The sequence below is a fragment of the Xenopus laevis genome, chromosome 1L, assembly GCF_017654675.1.
Source record: "Xenopus laevis strain J_2021 chromosome 1L, Xenopus_laevis_v10.1, whole genome shotgun sequence".
NCBI classification, from domain to species: Eukaryota; Metazoa; Chordata; class Amphibia; order Anura; family Pipidae; genus Xenopus; species Xenopus laevis.
Genome location: NC_054371.1, coordinates 38,770,527 through 38,790,452, shown reverse-complemented (window position 1 = coordinate 38,790,452; position 19,926 = coordinate 38,770,527). Strand labels below are relative to the sequence as shown.

The window sequence follows — 19,926 nt, the reverse complement described above, 5'->3', positions numbered from 1 at the left end:
ATGGGAAAGCAGGAAACACTTTCTGCAATATGTCCACATCCATCTACAGCTTATTTTTCAACATACTAATCTTGTGACGTGGCATGGATCTGTGACGGAAGGCTAGCACATTAGGGAAGCAGAGAAGGAGCAATTATAGTGACAAAGTATGGCAGGGCATCTTTGTACAAGGCCTTGACAGAGTGGGGGGAAAAAACAGAATGTCTGTGGTGCACCTTATGGGGCCATGCAACATAACTGCTTGCTGCACAGATTTCATCTGATATTTTGGACACATTTAGTCTTAAAGGGGACCTGTCACCCAGACATAAAAAGCTGTATATTAAAAGTAATTTTCAAATTAAACATGAAATCCAAATTCTTTTTTTTATTAAAGCATTCATAGCTGTTGTAAATTTGTTTAAAAATCCCCGCTGTCAATCAAATTTTGACTGCCCCTCCTCTATGCCTTACGTTCACTTTCCATTCAGCACTTACTAGATGTCACTACGCTCCCCACATTCCCCCATTCTCTTTACCATCTAATTGTGTAACCGGTGCATGGTGATGGACATCAGGTCCCCCATACTGGTGCACAAAACAAGATTCTGAGATGATGCAAGGCTTGCCTTGATAACCGTGTCCTCAAAATGGCTCCTGCCTTCTTGCTATAATTATGAATTCCCAGATGGAAGGAAACAAGATTCAAATAATTTTTATAGTGTAATTAAAGTTTATTTTGCTTGATAAAATAAGATTTGGAATCATTTTTTTTGGGGTGACTGGTCCCCTTTAAAGGGGTTATTCAGATTTAACCTAGCAACCAGGCAGTGGTTTAAAAGAGAGAGAGAGAGACAGGAATATGAATAGAGGAGAACCTAAATAGAAAGATAAGGTAATACAAAGTAGCAATACCAATAGAATTGAAGCCTGACCGAGCAGTAGTTTTTTGCATGCTGGGGTCAGTGACCCCCCGCCCCCCAATCTGAAAGCAAGAAAGAGTCAGGAGAGGAAGGCAAAGTAAATATTTTTCCCCTCAAAATTATTTCAATGTTCCAATAGAGCACTGAGCACATACTCCTCTACCTGAGTTGCCCGTCTAACTTCTTTTGGGTGTAATCTGAAAATATGTCCTGTGGACAGGCCCTGAGAGCAGTTCTGAAAGCCAGGGATTCCATTTCTGTTGTGGGGGCAGTGTTATGCCTGCAGTCTTGCAGCTGTCTCTGAGTAGTTCCTAGAATGCCTTAATAGAGCCAAGACAATCAATACATAATTAGAGATAATTAGCTAGGCCATTCTTATGTAAATCTGCCTGTGGCTAGAAGATATATTATGATTCCATCATTGCATGCATCCTTTCATTTAACTACAGGACCTTTTAGATTATCCCATTGACCTTGTTACCTTTTCCTTTAATCTCTGTACAAAGAGTTAACTGTGCTACATAAAGAGTAAATGTGCCCATAGTACAAAATGGAAAAAATTCCAAATGAAATCAGTGATTATAAATACAAGTGTTTGTATAAGATTAAACTTGGCAGAAAGAAGGTGTCATTAGCTTTGCAATGACCTTCTGGTTAAAAAAAAAAAAAAATGAGAGAAGAGCTGCCTGGCGTTATATAAAAGCATTGCCCTCGCTGAAAATAAATTCTCATTGTATGGCATGTAAATAACATTTAATTTACTGTATGTACTTGATCTTTGCTTTATTTACTTTCATTGTTGTGCAATCAGATTCAAACATTTAGTAAAAACAAATCTTACACACCCTCGAATTCCATCAGGCATCCACAAACCATACTCAACTGAAGACATATCCAAGATAACATTCACCCTCTCTTTTCACCCTAATTGACCTCTATTCTGCCCCCCTTCTACTGTTTAAGCCCCCCCCTTGGGGACCTAGCCACATTTTGGGGACCACTGATCTAAGGTGTAGGTTCACCAGCCAAACCCAATAATTGTGCACATGCATCATCCAGTACTTGTTCTTATTCAGACCCATCCAGGAGTCTGTGGACACATTATAAAAAGTGTGCACTGCAGATAATTTGTCTTACCCCTTCAGTAATTTCATTTGTTTTGCTGATCTGACTTTGCTTCTAGTTTTCTTCTAATCCTTCCAATCCTGCCAGTTCCTGCTTATTTTTCCTTACTTTTCTGACCTTCTCTTTAATCTTAGATTGTAAACGTTCGTGATCAGGCCCCTCCCCCTACAGTCTCCTAACAATCTGCAATTGTAAGTGTGAATCAATTCTGGCGAAATGTTTCACTTCAGGCCTGGGCAAATAGGCCCTGGCATTTCAAGTATACAGAGGCCCAAACAGCCCCCCACCAGCCCAATACACAGTGACTGTGATTTGCCAGAAGCCACAGATTGCCAGTCCAGGCCTGTTTCACTGTACAGGTATGGGATCCGTTATCCGGAAATCCATTATCCAGAATGCTCTGAATTATCAAATACTCCAAATTTTAAAAAAGGATTTCCTTTTTCTCTGTAATAATAAAACAGTAGCTTGTACTTGATCGTAACTAAGATCTAATTAATTCTTATGGGAAGCAAAACCAGCCTATTGGGTTTATTTAACGTTTACATGAATTTCTAGAAGACTTAAGGTATGAAGATTTAAATTACAGAAATATCCTTCATCCAGAAAGCCCCAGGTCCCAAGCATTCCGTATAACAGGTCCCATACCTGTATAGGTAAACTGTGTAGCTACTGTATATGTATCCTTTTACTGCTATATAATTAATAAAATCTGTACGCATTCATTCTGCCTATTTTTATTGTTTTCTTAGCAAATGTTTACTTACCTACAATCGATACCATTATTGAAAATTCACTGCTCCCATCTCTTAAATACTGTACTACAATGAAACATTCATACTCTGATTACGCAATTGATTTGTAAAGTCATCGTTAATTAAGATGACTCAATGGCATCTTTCTGCATTTCATTCCTTTTTCAATCTGCTCTGCTTTCAATAACTTCGTAAAGTCCCTTGGCATCTACATATTGTCGGTTCCACAGCATATAAAACCATTAGAGTGGCTGACATTAAGAATTAAGGCTTTTCATGCATAAACGCAATATTTGGTTTGTGCTTGAAAAGACTTTTTAACATTACGTGAAAATGAAATACTGTTAAATTATACATTATTTGTATAGACGTTCATCTTCCATGTGTTTCCCTACTTTAAACTGACTTTGAATTATGAGGTAGGTCTTACTGTACTTATGTGCCTATAACATTGTAGCTTATTAAGATCACAGAATATACTTTCTTATTTGAATTTATACATACGGATGGGAAAGGTCTCGGTTCATGCTGCTCTTTGGCTGCTTGTTGAAAACTCCTCTGTTGATGTTGCTACTGCTCCCCTACTAAATAAAGCTGGCAGACATTTTGCTGACTCAGCCATTCCAGACCAAGTTGGCAGCTTGCCAAGGGTTTATAGTAGCCAAAGCAACAGATATGCAAATACATTTCTGCATAGTTTCATATTAGTATCCGGTCTTTGGCAAATTAGGGCAAAACAAACACACTCAGGTCGGACTGAGAATTAAAATAGGCCCTGGCATTTCAGGTACACGGAGGCCCAATCAGCCCCCACCGGCCCACTAAATAATTACTTTCTATGGCACCTTATAGCAGCCCCTCTGGCATTTGCCAGAACCCACAGATTGCCAGTCCGGGCCAGCACACACACACACAAATATGAGGTTATGCCATATTTTTTTAATACTGTAACTTATTTATTGTATATATTCTTGTTATGACACTAGTCCATCAAGTTCTACCTTTTAAGTCCAGCACAACCCTGCAAAAATTTGAACTGCCCGGGTGCTGGTCAAATAAAATAAATAAAGAAACCACACTCACTGGGACTTAACACAAAGAAAAACGTTTTATTACAAAAAAAATCCAATGTTTCGAGCATAATCAATTCTCTTTCTCAGGGACAAACCAACAGACTGAAATAAAGCACAAACATTTAAAAGATGAATGTTTGTGCTTTATTTCAGCTTTTTGCTTTGTCCCACGAGGAACAACGTTGTTTCTATATAACCTGCCTAAAGCTGGCCATAGACACAAAGATCTGATCGTACGAATCGAGGATTCGTACGATTTTCGAACCGTGTGTGGAGAGTCCCGACATTTATCGTCCGGCGAAGATCGGTCGTTTGGTCGATCGGACAGGTTAGACAGGTAGGCTGCCGATAATATCTCTGTGTGTATTGCCGATCGTACGATTTTCAGTGGGAGACTGTCACTGGCTTTGGTTGGACATAGATATCGTACGATTGCTGTCAGGGGCAGAACATTGCTGATCTGTTCTTTAACTAATCTGACTGGTAAGACTTTGATCTGAATGGTTAGTGGTGGGTCGGGAGATGGGAAAGTCCGATCGTACCATGATTCGTACGATCGGATCTTTGCATCCATGGCCAGCTTAACTGCTAGTAGATCCCCATTTAAAGCCTCTCCAATTTGCCTCCGAGGGGAATACAAGTCTTGATTTCAAGATGGCAATAGGATTAGTCCCTGGATCAACTTGTACTATGAGCTATCTTCCATATCCTTGTATTCCTTCACTTGCTAAAAAGCCATCCAACCCCTTATTAAAGCTATCTAATGTATCAGCCTATACAACTGATTCAGGAAGAGAATTCCACATCTTCACATCTCTCACTGTAAAAAAAACCCCTTCCGAATATTTAGGCGGAACCTCTTTTCTTCTAATCAGAATGGGTGACCTTGTGTCAGCTGGAAAGACCTACTGGTAAATAAAGCTTTAGAGAGATTATTATATTACCCCCTTATATATTTATACATAGTGTAGAAATGCAGAAAATATTTATATGCGCTATATAACAGACGAGGGTCTTTGTGTGTGTTATGCATTTACTACCAGAATTTACATCAGCTCTTCAATTTTTGTTTTGACAGAAAAGACATAAAGCTGATAATTTTGTAAACAAGAAGAAAACTCAAGGTAAGCCTCCTCTCACTCACTCTCTTCCATTGCATGATTATGATGAAGTGCGTTTAATAGGTCTCGGATTCAAGAAAGGAATGTGCTGGCAGCTCACAGTAAGAGCTCAGTGCAAAGACATGATGTACTCTGAAGGGTGTCAGGAGATCTTTTTCCCATTCTGAAAATTAAGCATTAATGCGTTAGAGTTTGACTATACAAAATAAGCTGTTTCTACCCAGCAGTTAAATGTATGCCTACAACACAAACTTGCTGTTTCTGGCCTGGTTAAAATTAAATTATAAAAGATTGTTTGAAGGTACAGGTCAGATGTGCACCCTTTTTATAGTCAACAGATCTGTGCATGGTAATCTACAGATGTCCTTCAAGAAGGACTTTCACCTGGGTTCCACCATGATGGCCTTCCTACTCCTGTCCTTTTTGGAGAGTTTCAGTGCACTGACGTGAGCACAGAAATGGAGGACAGTGTGACTGTAACCTTCCAAACATAATATTTATTATTAAATTATTAATAGCATACAGCAACTCTGTGCCTTAACGCAAACCACTCTAAATTTTAACCTGGACTTTAGTTCATCCTATAAAGCAATGACATTGGCTTTATTTTGCTTTAAACATACTGTTTAACATACAGGCATAGGCTGATCATGCCCCCCATCCATGCGATAAGTAAGACCTGCCAGTTTCAGCTGTGACACTTGCTTGCGGATACTTTTGGTGGCACCTTCTTTGGTGAATGTCCATGTTGCTATTTGGCTGGCATAATAAAATATCCGTTCTTAACTGTGTTCTTTCTTTCTTTCAGTATTGCGAAATGGTGCTTGGGAAATCGTGCACTGGGAAAAGGTACATTTCGTGCATGTTTTTTTAAAAACACTTTTGTAATAAAACCAATTTATTGAAGGTCAGTTTTGTTTTTTGGTAGTTAATATAGTGGATAATGTACCCCCTACTGTAATTTATAAAGATATTATAAATCACCAAGGAGTTATGTGACCATATAAAAGCACGAGGCCACAGGCCGAGTGCTTTTATACAGGACACATAACTCCGAGATGACTTCTGATATCTTTATAAATTTGTAGTAGGACGTACATTATGCATTATAATCTACATTTTGTGGGGGGACACGCGGCATCAAATTCTGACGTCAGAACGCGCCGTTTATAAGGATATAATTTACAGTCTGGTTCCATAGGGAAATGACCAGACTGTAGATTATATAGTGAATAAAGTACCCCCTCTTGTAAAATATGAGGATATTATAAGTTACAGAGGAGTTTCATGACCATATAAAAGCACAAGGCCAAAGGCCGAGTGCTTTTATACAGGTCATGGAACACTACATTACATTATTATCTTGTAAATTATATCCTTATAAACGGTGACTAGTGATGTAATTTTCGCGCATGACTCACTAAAACTTGTGTATTATAATAAAGTACAGGTATGGGACCTGTTATCCAGAATGCTCGGGCCCTGGGGGTTTTCTGGATAACGGATCTTTCTGTAATTTGGGTCTTCATGCCTTAAGTCTACTAGAAATGAGTTTAAATATAAAATAAACCCAATAGACTGGTTTCGCTTCCAATGAGGATTAATTATATCTTAGTTGGGATCAAGTACAAGGCTCTGTTTTATTATTATTACTATTATAGAAAAAAAAGCAAATCATTTTTAAAAATTTGGATTATTTGGATAAAATGGAGTCTATGGGAGACAGCCATTCCGTAATTCGGAGCTTTCTGAATATCGGGTTTCCGGATAAGGGATCCTATACCACTTGTTGGAAAATATGAGGACATTAGAAGTAACCTCAGAGTTCCATGACCTGTATAAAAGCACTTCAGCCTTGTGGTTTTATTTGGTCATGGAACTCCTTGGTGACTTATAATAACCTTATATTTTACAATAGGGGTACTTTATTCACTATATATTCTCCAACCTGGAAGGAAAAGCGAGAGTGAATCGAATATCTTTTTATAATGAAATTCTTCTATTTCTTTTTTACTTGATAACCTAGTTAGTACATCTTTGAATGGAAATTAGGGAGGCGTTCACTAGAATGGGGAAATTATTAAATGAAAATGTAGGTTTTTAGTTGAGTGGTAGTTTGATCCTCTACATGTATAGATGGAACAGGCCAAATGTCTAGATCTTACTTCACTAGGTCTTTCTTTAATTTGAAAGTGTGTATATGTGTGTATTCAGTGTTATTGCAATGCCCCCCTGTTTGGTCTATTAATTTGTTGTTCTGCTGTAGTGGCGCTATATACATAAAGATAACATACCCATATACATACAAATGGCAACTAATCTGATGTGCAGTGGTTTCAAAACTGTGAGAAGGACAGAAGGCCCAGAAAGAAGAGCATTTTAAAGAAAGCTCTGAATTACGGAATGGCAGAGACAGAGAAATGATTTCCTTTTTCTCTGTAATAATAAAACAAAACCTTGTACTTGATCCACACTAAGATATAACCAATCCTTATTGGAAGCAAAGCCATCCTATTGGATTTATTTCATGTTTATATGATTTTCTAGTAGACTTGGGTATGAAGATACATATGGAAATAGCCATTTTCCTGAAAACTCCAGGTCCCGAGCATTCTGGATAACAGGTCGCATACCTCTATGAGGAAGTAGAATTCTGAAGGGATGAAGGAAATATAAATCATAAATATGGTTCTTTTACATCTGAAAATAGCTTTTACTCCACTGGAGCCTATAGGTATTAATCTGTAAATACCTTATAACAAGCAGCTTTTTGAATAAGTGCTTATTTGGCTTCAAACTGTGGCAGTGCTTATGAAACCATGTGACTTGATTGTATGGAATTCCTTGTCAAGCATCTCGGGCTGCAGTGTGAAAATATTGATTTCTTTAATACGTAACATTAAGTAAAACGGGTATTTGTTTTTTATTATTTTCGCTGGCAAAATTTCTGTTTATGTTTAACGTTAACCGTTCTTAAACATATCTGTTGACCAGAAAATGTTAAAGTAAAATGGATATTAACAATTGAATTGTTATCCAGGATGTACTTGCCCCATTCAGTGATAAGTAAGAAAAAAGTCAGACTGAGCAGCCAGCAATGTACAAAGAGTACTGAAGGATACTGTTGCATATAATTATGGGTAGATGGGTGCTACAGACAGCTGGAAAGGGAATTCAAAAATAACGTGTTGAATAGGTGCTGAAATTATCTTTTTCTATAAATAGGTGACTGCAGAGAGCATGTACATAGAGTGAATATTATCGCGAGACATACCTTAACTAGTGTAACCATTTCAAGAGAATATAAATTTATCCATTTATAAATCTGGGTGATTCAGATTATGGATAAACCCCTTATCCAGAAAATCCCAGGCCCCAAGTATTGGTTATCCATAATCTGGATCACCATATTTTAAGCATGTTAAAAGATCTTTTAAATGTTAAATAAACCAAATAGGGCCGTTTTGTATACCTTGATATACCTTAAACACATTTATTTATAGTTGTATCGTGAATACTATACATACGTTTAATATACACGTTTAATAACCAACATAAAGTATAATATGGACAACAATTTTATATTCTCTTGAAACGGTTACCCTAGTTAAAGGGGTGGTTCACCTTTATGTTGAAGGCATACGGTCATGGAAAAAAGTGTTTTTTCCCCCCAAAATGCATCAGTTAATAGTGATGCTCCAGCAGAATTCTGGACTGAAATCCATTTCTAAAAAGAGAAAACATATTTTTTCATATTTAATTTTGAAATCTGACATGGGGCTAGACATATTGTCAGTTTCTCAGCTGCCCCCAGTCATGTGACGTTTGCTCTGATAAACTTCAGTCACCTTTTACTGCTGTACGGCAAATTGGAGTGACATCACTCTCTCCCTTCCCTCTCCCCAGCAGCCTAACAGAAAAATTGGAAGGTAACCAGATAGCAACTCCCTGACACAAGATAACTGCTCCCTGGTAGATCTAAGAACAGCACTCAACAGTAAAATCCAGGTCCCACTGCGACACATTCAGTTACATTGTGTAGGAGAAACAGCCTGTCAGAAAGCAGTTCCATCCTTAAGTGCTGGCTCTTTCTAAAAGCACATGACCAGGCAAAATGACCTGAGATGCACCTACACACCAATATTACAACAAAAAAAATACACTTGTTAGAATGACTAATTCTAAGCAACTTTTCAATTTATCTTTATTTTTTATAGTTTTTGAATTATTTGCTGAAATTCTTCAGGCTCTTTCCAGCTTTCAGATGAGGGTCACTAACTATAAACAAATGTTCTGTAAGGCTACATGTTTATTGTTATTGCTACTTTTTATTACTCCTCTTTCTATTCAGGTCCTGGTCATATTCCAGTCTCTTATTCAAATGAATGCATGGTTGATAGGGTCATTTGGACCCTAGCAACCAGATTGATGACATTGCAAACTGGAGAGCTGCTGAATAAAAGCTAAATAACTCAAAAACCACAAATAATAAAAATTCAAATCCAGTTGCAAATTGACCCAGACTATCACTCTCTACATCATACTAAAAGTTAATTTAAAGGTGAACAACCACTTTATGGTATGCCTCACTATGATATTCACAGGTCCAATACCTGTGTCTATATTTTGTAGCACGTTACTAAAATGCCATGATATTGTGTCCAGGAAAAACTATGAGCTATGTAAACATTCTAAAGGAGCAAGACTCTGTATTTCTGTGTTGAACATAAATCTAATAATCATTGATTGTATTGAAAAAATGTTATTCAACCTTTTAAACTCGAACCTGTATATTTAATGAAACGGTAGATATGTAGCATGCATTATTATTGTTTAATGCTGCTCTCCTCCCCCTGCAGCCCCAATGTATCAGGGCAAACAAAGATAATGAATGAACATTTCTCTTTTCTTTTGTGCTGGCAGTAGTCTGAGGCATAATAAATAACAAGAGGTTTATTATACAAGGGGAAAAGCTGAGAAGCAAAGGGAAGTTGAACAACCAACCATATTTGCATTAATAGCACATACCTATTTTTTTTTTTTACTTGCATCAATAGTCACTGCATCTTATATATTTTGTTTATTGTGTAATTAGTCTGATTAGACTGACTAGATCCAAAGTGGGATTGTTATACCTTCTATTTGTTCTCCCCCCTGTCTGTATGGGTTTCCTCCTGGTTCTCTGGTTTCCTCCCACTGTCCACAAACCTACAGGGAAAAATAATGATAAAAATAATGATAAAATGTGATCATAGTGTTTCAATGTGATAGCAGCCTTAAAGGACCAGTAACAGTAATTTCTTCTTTTTTTTTTTTTTTAAATTTGTTTCTTTTCGTCCGGCTCCTCAGTAAGCTGACTGAGAGATCGTCAATTTCCATGTAATTCCGCGCATGCACAGTTGTTGCAAACTGTTCCAACTGCGCTTGTGCAGAAATACAGATCTCTCAGTCAGCTTACAGAGGAGCCGGAAGATGGACGTGTGGAACTTTTCTGGAAGAATCTGCGCCGAGATGTAAGTATGGGGCATTTCCCTGGCAGGTAGTTAGCCTGGGGGGAGGAGGGAGGGGGGTCTATATGGGGTGGGGGAGTACGAGTTTTTTTCCCCCACAGGTTGAATTCTCCTTTAAGGTGGCCATACACGGGCCGATTAAAAGCTGCCGACATACCGAGTCGGCAGCTTATTAGCCCGTCTATGGGGCCCAGGGCCGGAACTAGGAGTAGGCAGAGTAGGCGCCCACCTAGTATGCAATCATGAAGGGGGGCGCACTTTTAAGGGGATTTTGTTTTTGTTTTTTTAACCCTGGTTTACTTGGCCTTTAGTAATTTTTCAATTTTATAAACCGCCTATTCCAACCCCCTTTTGCCCTGTGCTGCTGCTGGCACAGGTTTATATTTGTGGGCAATATGATGGATTTTTTGGCTCCTGCTGGCACAGATATTTGGTGCAATATTGTGGATTTTCTGGTCTGGCTGCTGGCACAGGTAGATATTGGGGGCAATATGATAGCTACTGGCACAGGTACACAGATGTTTGGGGCATTATGATGGATATTGGGCTTCTGCTGGCACAGGTACAAATTAGGGGCAATATGATGGATTTTTTTGGCTGCCGCTGGCATAATTACAGACTGGGGGTAACACTATGATGGATGTTTTGTCTTATGCTGGCACAGGTACAGATTGGGGGTTTGGGGGTAATCTGAGGGATTGAATGCCGTTGGCACAGGTACAAATGGGGGTAATATGATCGGTGCTGGCACAGGTAAGGTGAATGGTAAGGTGGGAAATGGTAATGTAGGACCGGGTGGGGGGGGCACTAATTGAAGCTAGGGTTGCCACTGGCTGGTATTTTACCAGCATAGCCAGTAAAACACCTGCGAAGGCCAGGGCCCTTAGCCCACTCCCAATTTGCTCAGTACTTAACTTTTTTGTCACGTCTCTGTCCATTGCGTGTGTTGCTCCACCCCCTTATGTGTCATTGTGCGTGACCCTTCCCCCTTTTACATCACATCACGGTATTTGTTCAAGCTATATAAATAAAAGGATGTTGATGATACCATTATTGACAATATCATTAATGGAAGTTTATTCTGTTGTCAACAATTGTCCTGTTTTTTTTCCTGAAATGTTAAGGCATGCGTGGATCCTTCAGTGACGTACTTGAATGCCTTGTTGTTTATTTCTTATAATGGGAGTGCTAGGAGATGAACGGAGAAAGGGAAACTGATAGTAATGCAGTTATGTTAATGGTAGCATGTTCTAAATCTTTAATGTGTTTTTCCAAGTTCACTAAGTGGAAATAATTGATCTTAATGACAATTAACTATTTAAGCCCTTTTCTTTGCATGCTTGGATTCCTTTTCTGTTGGCCTTCATTTAGAGAACAGCTTACATTTATATCATTCTTTGCTCATCATTCTTGGTCTTTCTTTAAATCTTGGAGGCACATTTATCAAGGGTCGAATTTGGAATTCATGTGAGTTTTTTAAAACTCCCTTAAATTCGATTGAATTTGAAATTCGACTTTGGGAAATTGATTAGTAAAATCAAATTTTGAAAACGTGGACGAATTTAAACAACCCGAAAAATCGATCAACTCGATTCAAGTTTTTTCTCCAAAAAACTTTGAATTTCAGGAAGGCTACAAATATCTCCAAATTGGTCATTGGACCTCTCCCACTGACTTATACAGGAATTCAGCAGTTTTTAGGTGGCGAATATTCGAATTCGGATTCTTAAAGGGCCAGAGTATGATAAATCTCAAAAATCAAATAACATTAATACTCAAATCGAGTTTGCATAATTCCCTAGTTTAATTTGACAGTTTTGGCCAAAATTGGAAAATTAAATTTTCAATTTGACCCTTAATAAATCTGCCCCTTAATGTATACATCTAATGTATAGACTAGACTTTTTTTTCTGCATGCAAAACATACTCCATGCTGCACAGGGTACACTGAAGTTTCCTCCACACAATATTACCTTCAGCATTATATATAAATAAGGGCATCTAATGCTATGAAGTAAATTGTATCCATTGATGCTGTGGGTTACTGCCCCTGGGCAAACTTAGTGCCTTTTTTACATATGGGGGCATGTGCACTGCCAAACAGACCCACATGTAGTCTGCCAGCCCACATAGGGACTAACAAATAACCAATTACAGCCCTTATTGGGAACCCCTAGGACATTTTTCATGCTTGCGTTGCTTCCCAGTTTTCTTTATATCTTCATGTGGCTCACGGCTCAAAAGAATATTACCAACCCAAAAACTTAAAATTCAAATTCAACCCAACTCGATTTGAGTTTTTTTCTCAGAATGTCAGGAAGGCTACAAACATCTTCAAAGTGGACCTCTCCCATTGACTTATACATGAACTTGGCAGGTTTTAGGTGGCGAATAGTCTAATTCGAATTATAGTATAGGTTTGATAAATATCGAAATTAAATTTCAAATTAAAACTCAAATCAAGTTTGGATAATTCACAATTCCAATTTGAACTTTTTTTTTTCCCCGAAAATTCTAATTTCCTATTTGACCCTTAATAAATCTGCCCCCTGATGTATGCCATTCATATTGCATCTAAAGTACTGGTAAAACCAAAAAGTAAAAATATTTTATTTACAATAAAATAAACCTATACCTGCCTAGCACCAGCAAATTTGAAATTTCGTTTTCGGAAGTTGCCCGAAGTTTCCTTGTGAGGCAACTTCAAACAATAAAGCACCGCGATTGCCATCCCACTGGCGATTTTTCATTATAGCCAGCGGGAAGGCAGTTTGGGGATATTGTCGCCCTGAAGAAGACTATTTGTCCCTGGGGCTACTAACCTCCCCGAATCTGCCCGTCTGTCCTCTGTGTAAAAACACAGATTTACTAATAGCAGCTACTTGTCATGGCTAATTGCGATTATTGACTTTGCTAAGACACTACATGTGTGTTTTGGCAGAAGCAATTCTCAGTATTGTCTATGGCAGGGTATTGAGAACTACACACGTAGTGTCTTAGCAAAGCCAATTATCACTATTATCTATTTTGTAGCTGTAATAAGTAGCTGCTGTTATTAGCTTAGGTGTACCAGTTGTGTCCTGCAGCTCAAACCCCCACAGTCCTAAAGTAATTGTGGCAGAAAATTACCTACTCACAAAGAGAGTACAAATACATACATATTCTGTGGTGCTTGCTTCCATTATACATCTGTATAATTAATGCAGTGAAAAAGCAGTGTATTGAGACTCTTTAAGGGGAAGGTCACACTGGTCTAACGACTAATCGCCTCGTCTTTGCGGCGACCAATCTCTCCAAATGCATGGCACACGCGTCGCAAAATTCCGAAGTCGCCCGAGGTTGTAGAACAGGAATGCTGGTAGACCAGAACAGAAGCAGAGAGTAGAAGAAAAGGAAGAGAATAGTGAGAATGTTAAGCATGAAAGAGGAAGAATGAGTAGACTAGTAATAGAGAATCAGTTGAGATTATAAAACTGGTAAGCGATGAATGAAGGAAAAAGGGGGTCAGATGAGGGCAGCAACAGAGAAAGACATGGGGGAAAAACACATCTGTCTACTTTCTGAGTAAATACAAGGAGTGCTTGCAGTGGATGAGACTGTAAATAGAGTGGTCCTTCAGCTAAAACTTAACATATAAAATGTGCCCCCCCCATCTCTGTGAAGTCAGCACTGCCCTAGATAAGCCTCCTAACATTCTCTTCCCATAAATGCTTTGTGTGAAGAGGACTTTCATAGGGCTCAGCTGGCAAAATGCAAAGGTTCAACCCGCCCTTTTAATTGCAGGTTAAAGCCACATTGAAACTAAGCAGTGTCACCTGCGCAACGCATTCATTTATCTCTTAGCACCTGCAATACCCTGCTGAATTGAACTTTATTGCCAGTTAATCTCTCTCATGACAGATATATAAAGTTAGGCTACTCTTAGTCTTCAGAATTTATTTAGTCTTTCTTGAAATAGTCACACCAGTTTTCACAGTGTCCCTATTATTTGCACCTGTTATAAAAAATACAGGTTATACCACCCCCCCCCCCCTTCCCAGTGATTATAATCATTTACCTGATAACAGGGCAGCGCTCCTATCAGCAAAAAAATGCACCGGTCTGGGTTATTTTTTTGCCAGCACCACATAGCAAGAATTTTCACTGAAAATGCTCTGTGAAGTTCTTGATTTGATTTGATGTGAGCGGAGTTCTTAAAGCTGGCCATAGACGCAAAGATGCTATCCTAAAAAACGAAGATTCGTATGATTTTTCAGACCATGTGTGAATTGTCCCAACAATTTTCATGCCATTGCGATCACTCGATCGGACAGAGCACATATGGCAAAATGATGAGATTTTAACTTTTAAATAAAGATCGCACCACTGGTGGACTGAGGGGTCTTGCCACAGAATCACAGATCAGACGAATGAAGTATGATTGCAGTTGCTAAACAGAAGTTAATTAAGGAATCAGGATATACTTTTGCCTTCTGCTTCAACAGCATGAGAACAAGATTACCGGAGTAGAGCACAGTGAGGCAATAGAAGATAATGCTCGCGCTCATATCAGGTTGCATGTTTACAGGTTTTACTGGTTCAGAGGGAAAGAGCAAAAAAAATAAAAAAGGCATCACATGCAGTCAATTCGCCTGTCACATGCGCAACAACTTCAACAATGATTTCTGCGCAGCAGGTGATTTCAATTCATATGTGACGTTGCAATTTCTAACTCTGGTAACCTGCCTTCTTCATTATTCATCTACATGCCTCTGTGAGGAGGAGGAGGCTAAGATCGTGATGCAAATAGAAAAGGCTGCTAGTTTGGTAATGATAATGGGGAATTATTAATTACCCAGATATTGACTGGAACAACAGTACTGCCAGATTAGTTAATGGGAACAAGTTTATAAACTTGTTGCATGACAATTTTATGGCACAGGTTGTTGAGGAGCCAACCAGAACAATGTTATTCTGGATCTAGTGATCTCAAATGATCCAGAACTTAAAGCAAATGTGCAAGTCATTGAACCTCTGTGTAATAGTGGCCATAATGTTATATCATTTAATGTCTGGTGCAAAAAACAAATATATACTGGGGCAACAAAAAACATGAATTTAAGAAAAGCTGCCCTAAAGAGCATTGATTGGGACATTATGTTTTCAGCTAAAAACACAGAACAGAAATGTAGAAGCGCAAGTAAATGTAGAAGCACAAAGAAACACCCTATGTGGCTTAATATAGAGGTAAAGAAGTTAATAGGAAAGAAGAGAGGCATTTAAAAACTACAAGTCTGTTGGGACAGAAGCTGCATTTAATGAATATAAACACTAATAAATGTTGTAAATTAGCAATTCGGAATTCTGATGGCATACTGTACACCCCCAGGTTCTAAGAGAGCTTAGTTCAGTTTTAGACCAGCCCCTATTTCTGATTTTCTCAGATTCCCTTTCATCTGGTATGGTACCTATGGATTGGAGAAAAACTGATGTCATTCCAATATTTAAAAAGGGATTACGATCTCAGCCTGGAAATTATAGGCCAGTAAATTTGACATCTGTGGTGGGCAAATTATTTGAAGGCTTGTTAAGGGATCACATTCAAAATTTTGTCCTAGTGAATGGCATTATGAGCAGCAATCAGCTTGGCTTTATGAAGGATAGGTCATGTCAGAAAAATTTGATTGCTTTTTTTGATGAGGTAAGTAAGATACTGGACAGTGTGGGGGGGGGTGCAGTAGATATGATCTATTTGGATTTTGCCAAAGTGTTTGATACAGTACCCCACAAACAACTGCTTTCTAAACTAAGGTCTGTTGGGCTTAATTAGTTTGTTTGCTCATGGATAGGAAACTGGCTACAGGATCGAGTACAGATGGTTGTTGTTAATGGGACATTCTCTCCTTGGAGTAAGGTTCTTAGTGGGGTCCCTCAGGGCTTGGTATTAGGTCCACTTTTATTTAACTTGTTCATTAATGACTTAGGGGAGGATATTGTAAGTAATGTATGTGTGTTTGCAGATGACATAAAACTATCCAGCCCAATTAATTCCATCCAAGATGTGGCATCCTTGCAACATCATCTTGACAAACTGGCAATCTGGGCAGCTAAGTGGCAAATGACATTCAGTGTTGATAAATGTAAAGTCATGCACCTGGGATGTAATAATATCCAAGCCACTTATACCCTTAATGGGACTGCACTAGGCAAATCTATTATGGAACCTTGGCCTTGTAGATGACAAACTTTGTAGCAAGCAATGCCAGTCAGCAACATCAAAGGCAAATAAGGTTTTGAGCTGTACTAAAAGGGGCATAGATTCAAGGGAGGAGGGGGGGTCATTCTTCCACTTTATAGAGCACTGGTAAGGCCCTATCTAGAATATACCGTACAGTTTTGGTCTCCATCACTCAAATAGGACATTACTGAATTAGAGAGGTTACAGAGTAGTGCAACTAAGCTGGTAAAAGGTATGGAAAATCTTAGCTATGAGGAAAGACTGGCCAAATTGGGGATGTTCACGCTGGAGAAGAGGCGCTTATGGGCTGATATGATAACTTTGGATAAATATATAGGGGGTTCATATAATAATCTCTCTAATGCTTTATTTACCACTAGGGGGCAAATTCACTAAGGCGCGAAGCGCAGAACGCTAGCGTTAATTCGCTAGCGTTTGGCATTTTCGCTACTGCGCAAATTCACTAACGAATGCTGGCGTAGTTTCGCTAGTGTTACTTCGCAACCTTACGCCAGGCGAATCTTCGCTAGTGACGAAACTACGCAAATTCACTAACTTGCGCAGTGTACTGAACGCTACCTTTTACGCTAGACTTCCTTCGCCACCTCAGACCTGGCGAAGCGCAATAGAGTAGATAGGGATTGTTTAAAAAAAAGTCAATTTTTTTTCTAAGTCCCAAAAAACGCTGGCGTGTTTTCTACATGATGGCTGATAGGCTGAAAAAGATCGAAAATTTTTTGGGGCTTCCCTTCCTCCCCCCTACATTTCCTGACTCATGGCAACTTACCTAGACAGTGGGCACATGTGTAGGGCAAAATAAAATTTTTATTTGCTGATTTGAAGGTTTTCTAGGCATTTGTAGTGCAGATACGTGTTCCAAAAAAGAAAAACTTACACTCGCACACCCTGGCCGTCCGAAGTCAAACGAACTCCAGGTGCTAGATGTTTAGAGGAATTGGACAACCTCGGAAGCAGTATAGATACAAGACACACCAGCACAACATGGATAATTCCAGCAGGATTTGACCTTGCTCGTTTATTTGCGGATGCAACGTTTCGGGGCGTGACCCCTTTCTCAAGCATGCTTGAGAAAGGGGTCACGCCCCGAAACGTTGCATCCGCAAATAAACGAGCAAGGTCAAATCCTGCTGGAATTATCCATGTTGTGCAGATACGTGTTCCTCCATTGAAATTTGAATTTCGCGCCGTATGCAAATTAGCCTTCGCTAGCGTAACTTCGCTTTATATAGCGAATCAACGCTAGCGCAACTTCGCAACCTTACGCTACCCCTGTGCGCAACTTCGGATTTTAGTGAATTTGCGGAGCGCTGGCGAAACTATGCCTGGCGAAGTGCGGTGAAGTTGTGCCTGCCGCAACTTCGCATCTTAGTGAATTTGCCCCTAGGTCTTTTCCAGCTGACACAAGGTCACCCATTCCGATTATAAGAAAAGAGGTTCTGGCTAAATATTCAGAAGGGGTTTTTTACATTGAGAGCTGTGAAGATGTGAAATTCTCTCCCTGAATCAGTTGTACAGGCTGATACATTAGATCGCTTTAATAAGGGTTTGGATGGCTTTTTAGCAAGTGAGGGAATACAGGGTTATGGGAGATAGCTCATAGTACAAGTTGATCCAGGGACTAGTCAGATTGCCATTTTGGAGTCAGTAAGGATTTTTTCCCCCTCTGAGGAAAATAGGAGAGGTTTCTGATGGGGTTTTTTGCCTTCCTCTAGCAGTTAGGCAAGTTAAAAAAAGTTAAAATGTTGAACTTGATGAACGTATCTTTTTTTCAACCTAATGTACTACGTTAAGTGGCAAATTAAAGAATCTTACCTAACTGGAATATATATATATTTAAAGGGGAACGCTGGCTTCCAAACCAAAATTTGATAAAGGCCCACATAACACAGAAACCCCTAATATACCCATCACAGTTACCTGTTTCTTCAAAAAGTATAGATAAATGCCATGTTCTATGCTGAAATCCAGCTTTTTAACATTACTTCTCTCTGCATCATTTGAATTCCTGGCAGGGAAGGAGGCACTAAAACACTGATGTTTCAAATTATAACAACTTTTCCACAGCTTACAGACAGCATGCAGGAACTACATACCCCACAATGCATTGCACTATGTGGAGTTCCCCTTTAAGTAAATATTGCTCTTTCACATCTCTTGCCTTCAGCCACCATTTCGTGATGGTCTGTGTGCTGCCTCAGAGTTCACCTGACCAGAAATACTGCAGCTCTAACTGTAAAAGGAAGAAATGTGAAAGCAAAATACATAACTCTGTTAATTGGCTCATGTGATCGAACATGTATATTTTGTTTGGTTTGTTTGTGTGCACCGTGAATCATATCATCCCAAGAGAGGCCCTTGGGATGATTTTCTATTTATGATTACCCAATGGCACATAGTACTAAAAAAGAATATTATTATGAAAATGGTTTATTTACATGAAGCAGGATTTTACATATGAGCTGTTTTATTCAATAGACCTACATTTTTGGGGGGAGGGTGTATTTTCCTTTAATTATCATGTATTTGCAACTCAATTTTTCGTGGAAAACACAACTCGATCCTTATTAAATAACCCCCATAATATTGTTAATCAGAATGAGAAAGCAGGGTTTTCTGTCAAAAATAAATACATTTTGTGCCATTGTGAATGAAGTAATGAGAATATTTTTGACTCCATCATCATCATCCTACAGAATGAAACCCAAGGGGTATCACATGTTTTAGCTGTTGTCGCAATATATGCATGTTTGCCATGAAATGCAACGCTCTCATCTTATATACCATGGCATTATAGTCATGTATGTTGGAATGTATGCATATTTAAAGGTTTCTATTTGCAGATGATTAACCAGTTCCCAGTTTTCTTGCAGACAGATGTTGGAGATATAGTTAAAATAAGTGGCACAGAATATATACCTGCTGACATTATACTTCTCTCATCAAGGTAGAGATACCTATTGCTGCAAGCTGTTTAAAGTCTGGTTTCTCTACCCTGCAGTGCAGAGGCCTCCAACTTGCCACTCTCCAGCTGTTGGTGAACTCAAAGGATACTAGATGTTCAACAACAGCTGTAAGAATGGCATTTGGAGACCCCTACCATTATATTATTTGTCCCAAGGAAATAAGGGTGTAGCTGTGTGATATATACATGTTTTTAACCAAAATAAAACGTGACACAAACATAATGCTGTGCAATATTTGC

General features: G+C 38.9%; 1 protein-coding gene across 4 annotated transcripts in view; it reads left to right on the top strand.

The window, feature by feature from the left end:
- The window catches only part of atp8a1.L (ATPase, aminophospholipid transporter (APLT), class I, type 8A, member 1 L homeolog), a 170,761-nt gene that overhangs the window by 44,066 nt on the left and 106,769 nt on the right, over positions 1-19,926 (top strand). For 3 of the 4 annotated variants that reach the window (XM_018229477.2, XM_018229500.2, XM_018229470.2), the window contains exons 6-7: positions 4,934-4,979; positions 5,785-5,825. In XM_018229477.2, coding sequence (XP_018084966.1) covers positions 4,934-4,979; positions 5,785-5,825 — 87 coding nt within the window. Of the gene's footprint in view, positions 1-4,933; positions 4,980-5,784; positions 5,826-19,594; positions 19,669-19,926 lie in introns of all 4 variants that reach the window. The other variant, XM_018229485.2, reaches the window with a different exon arrangement.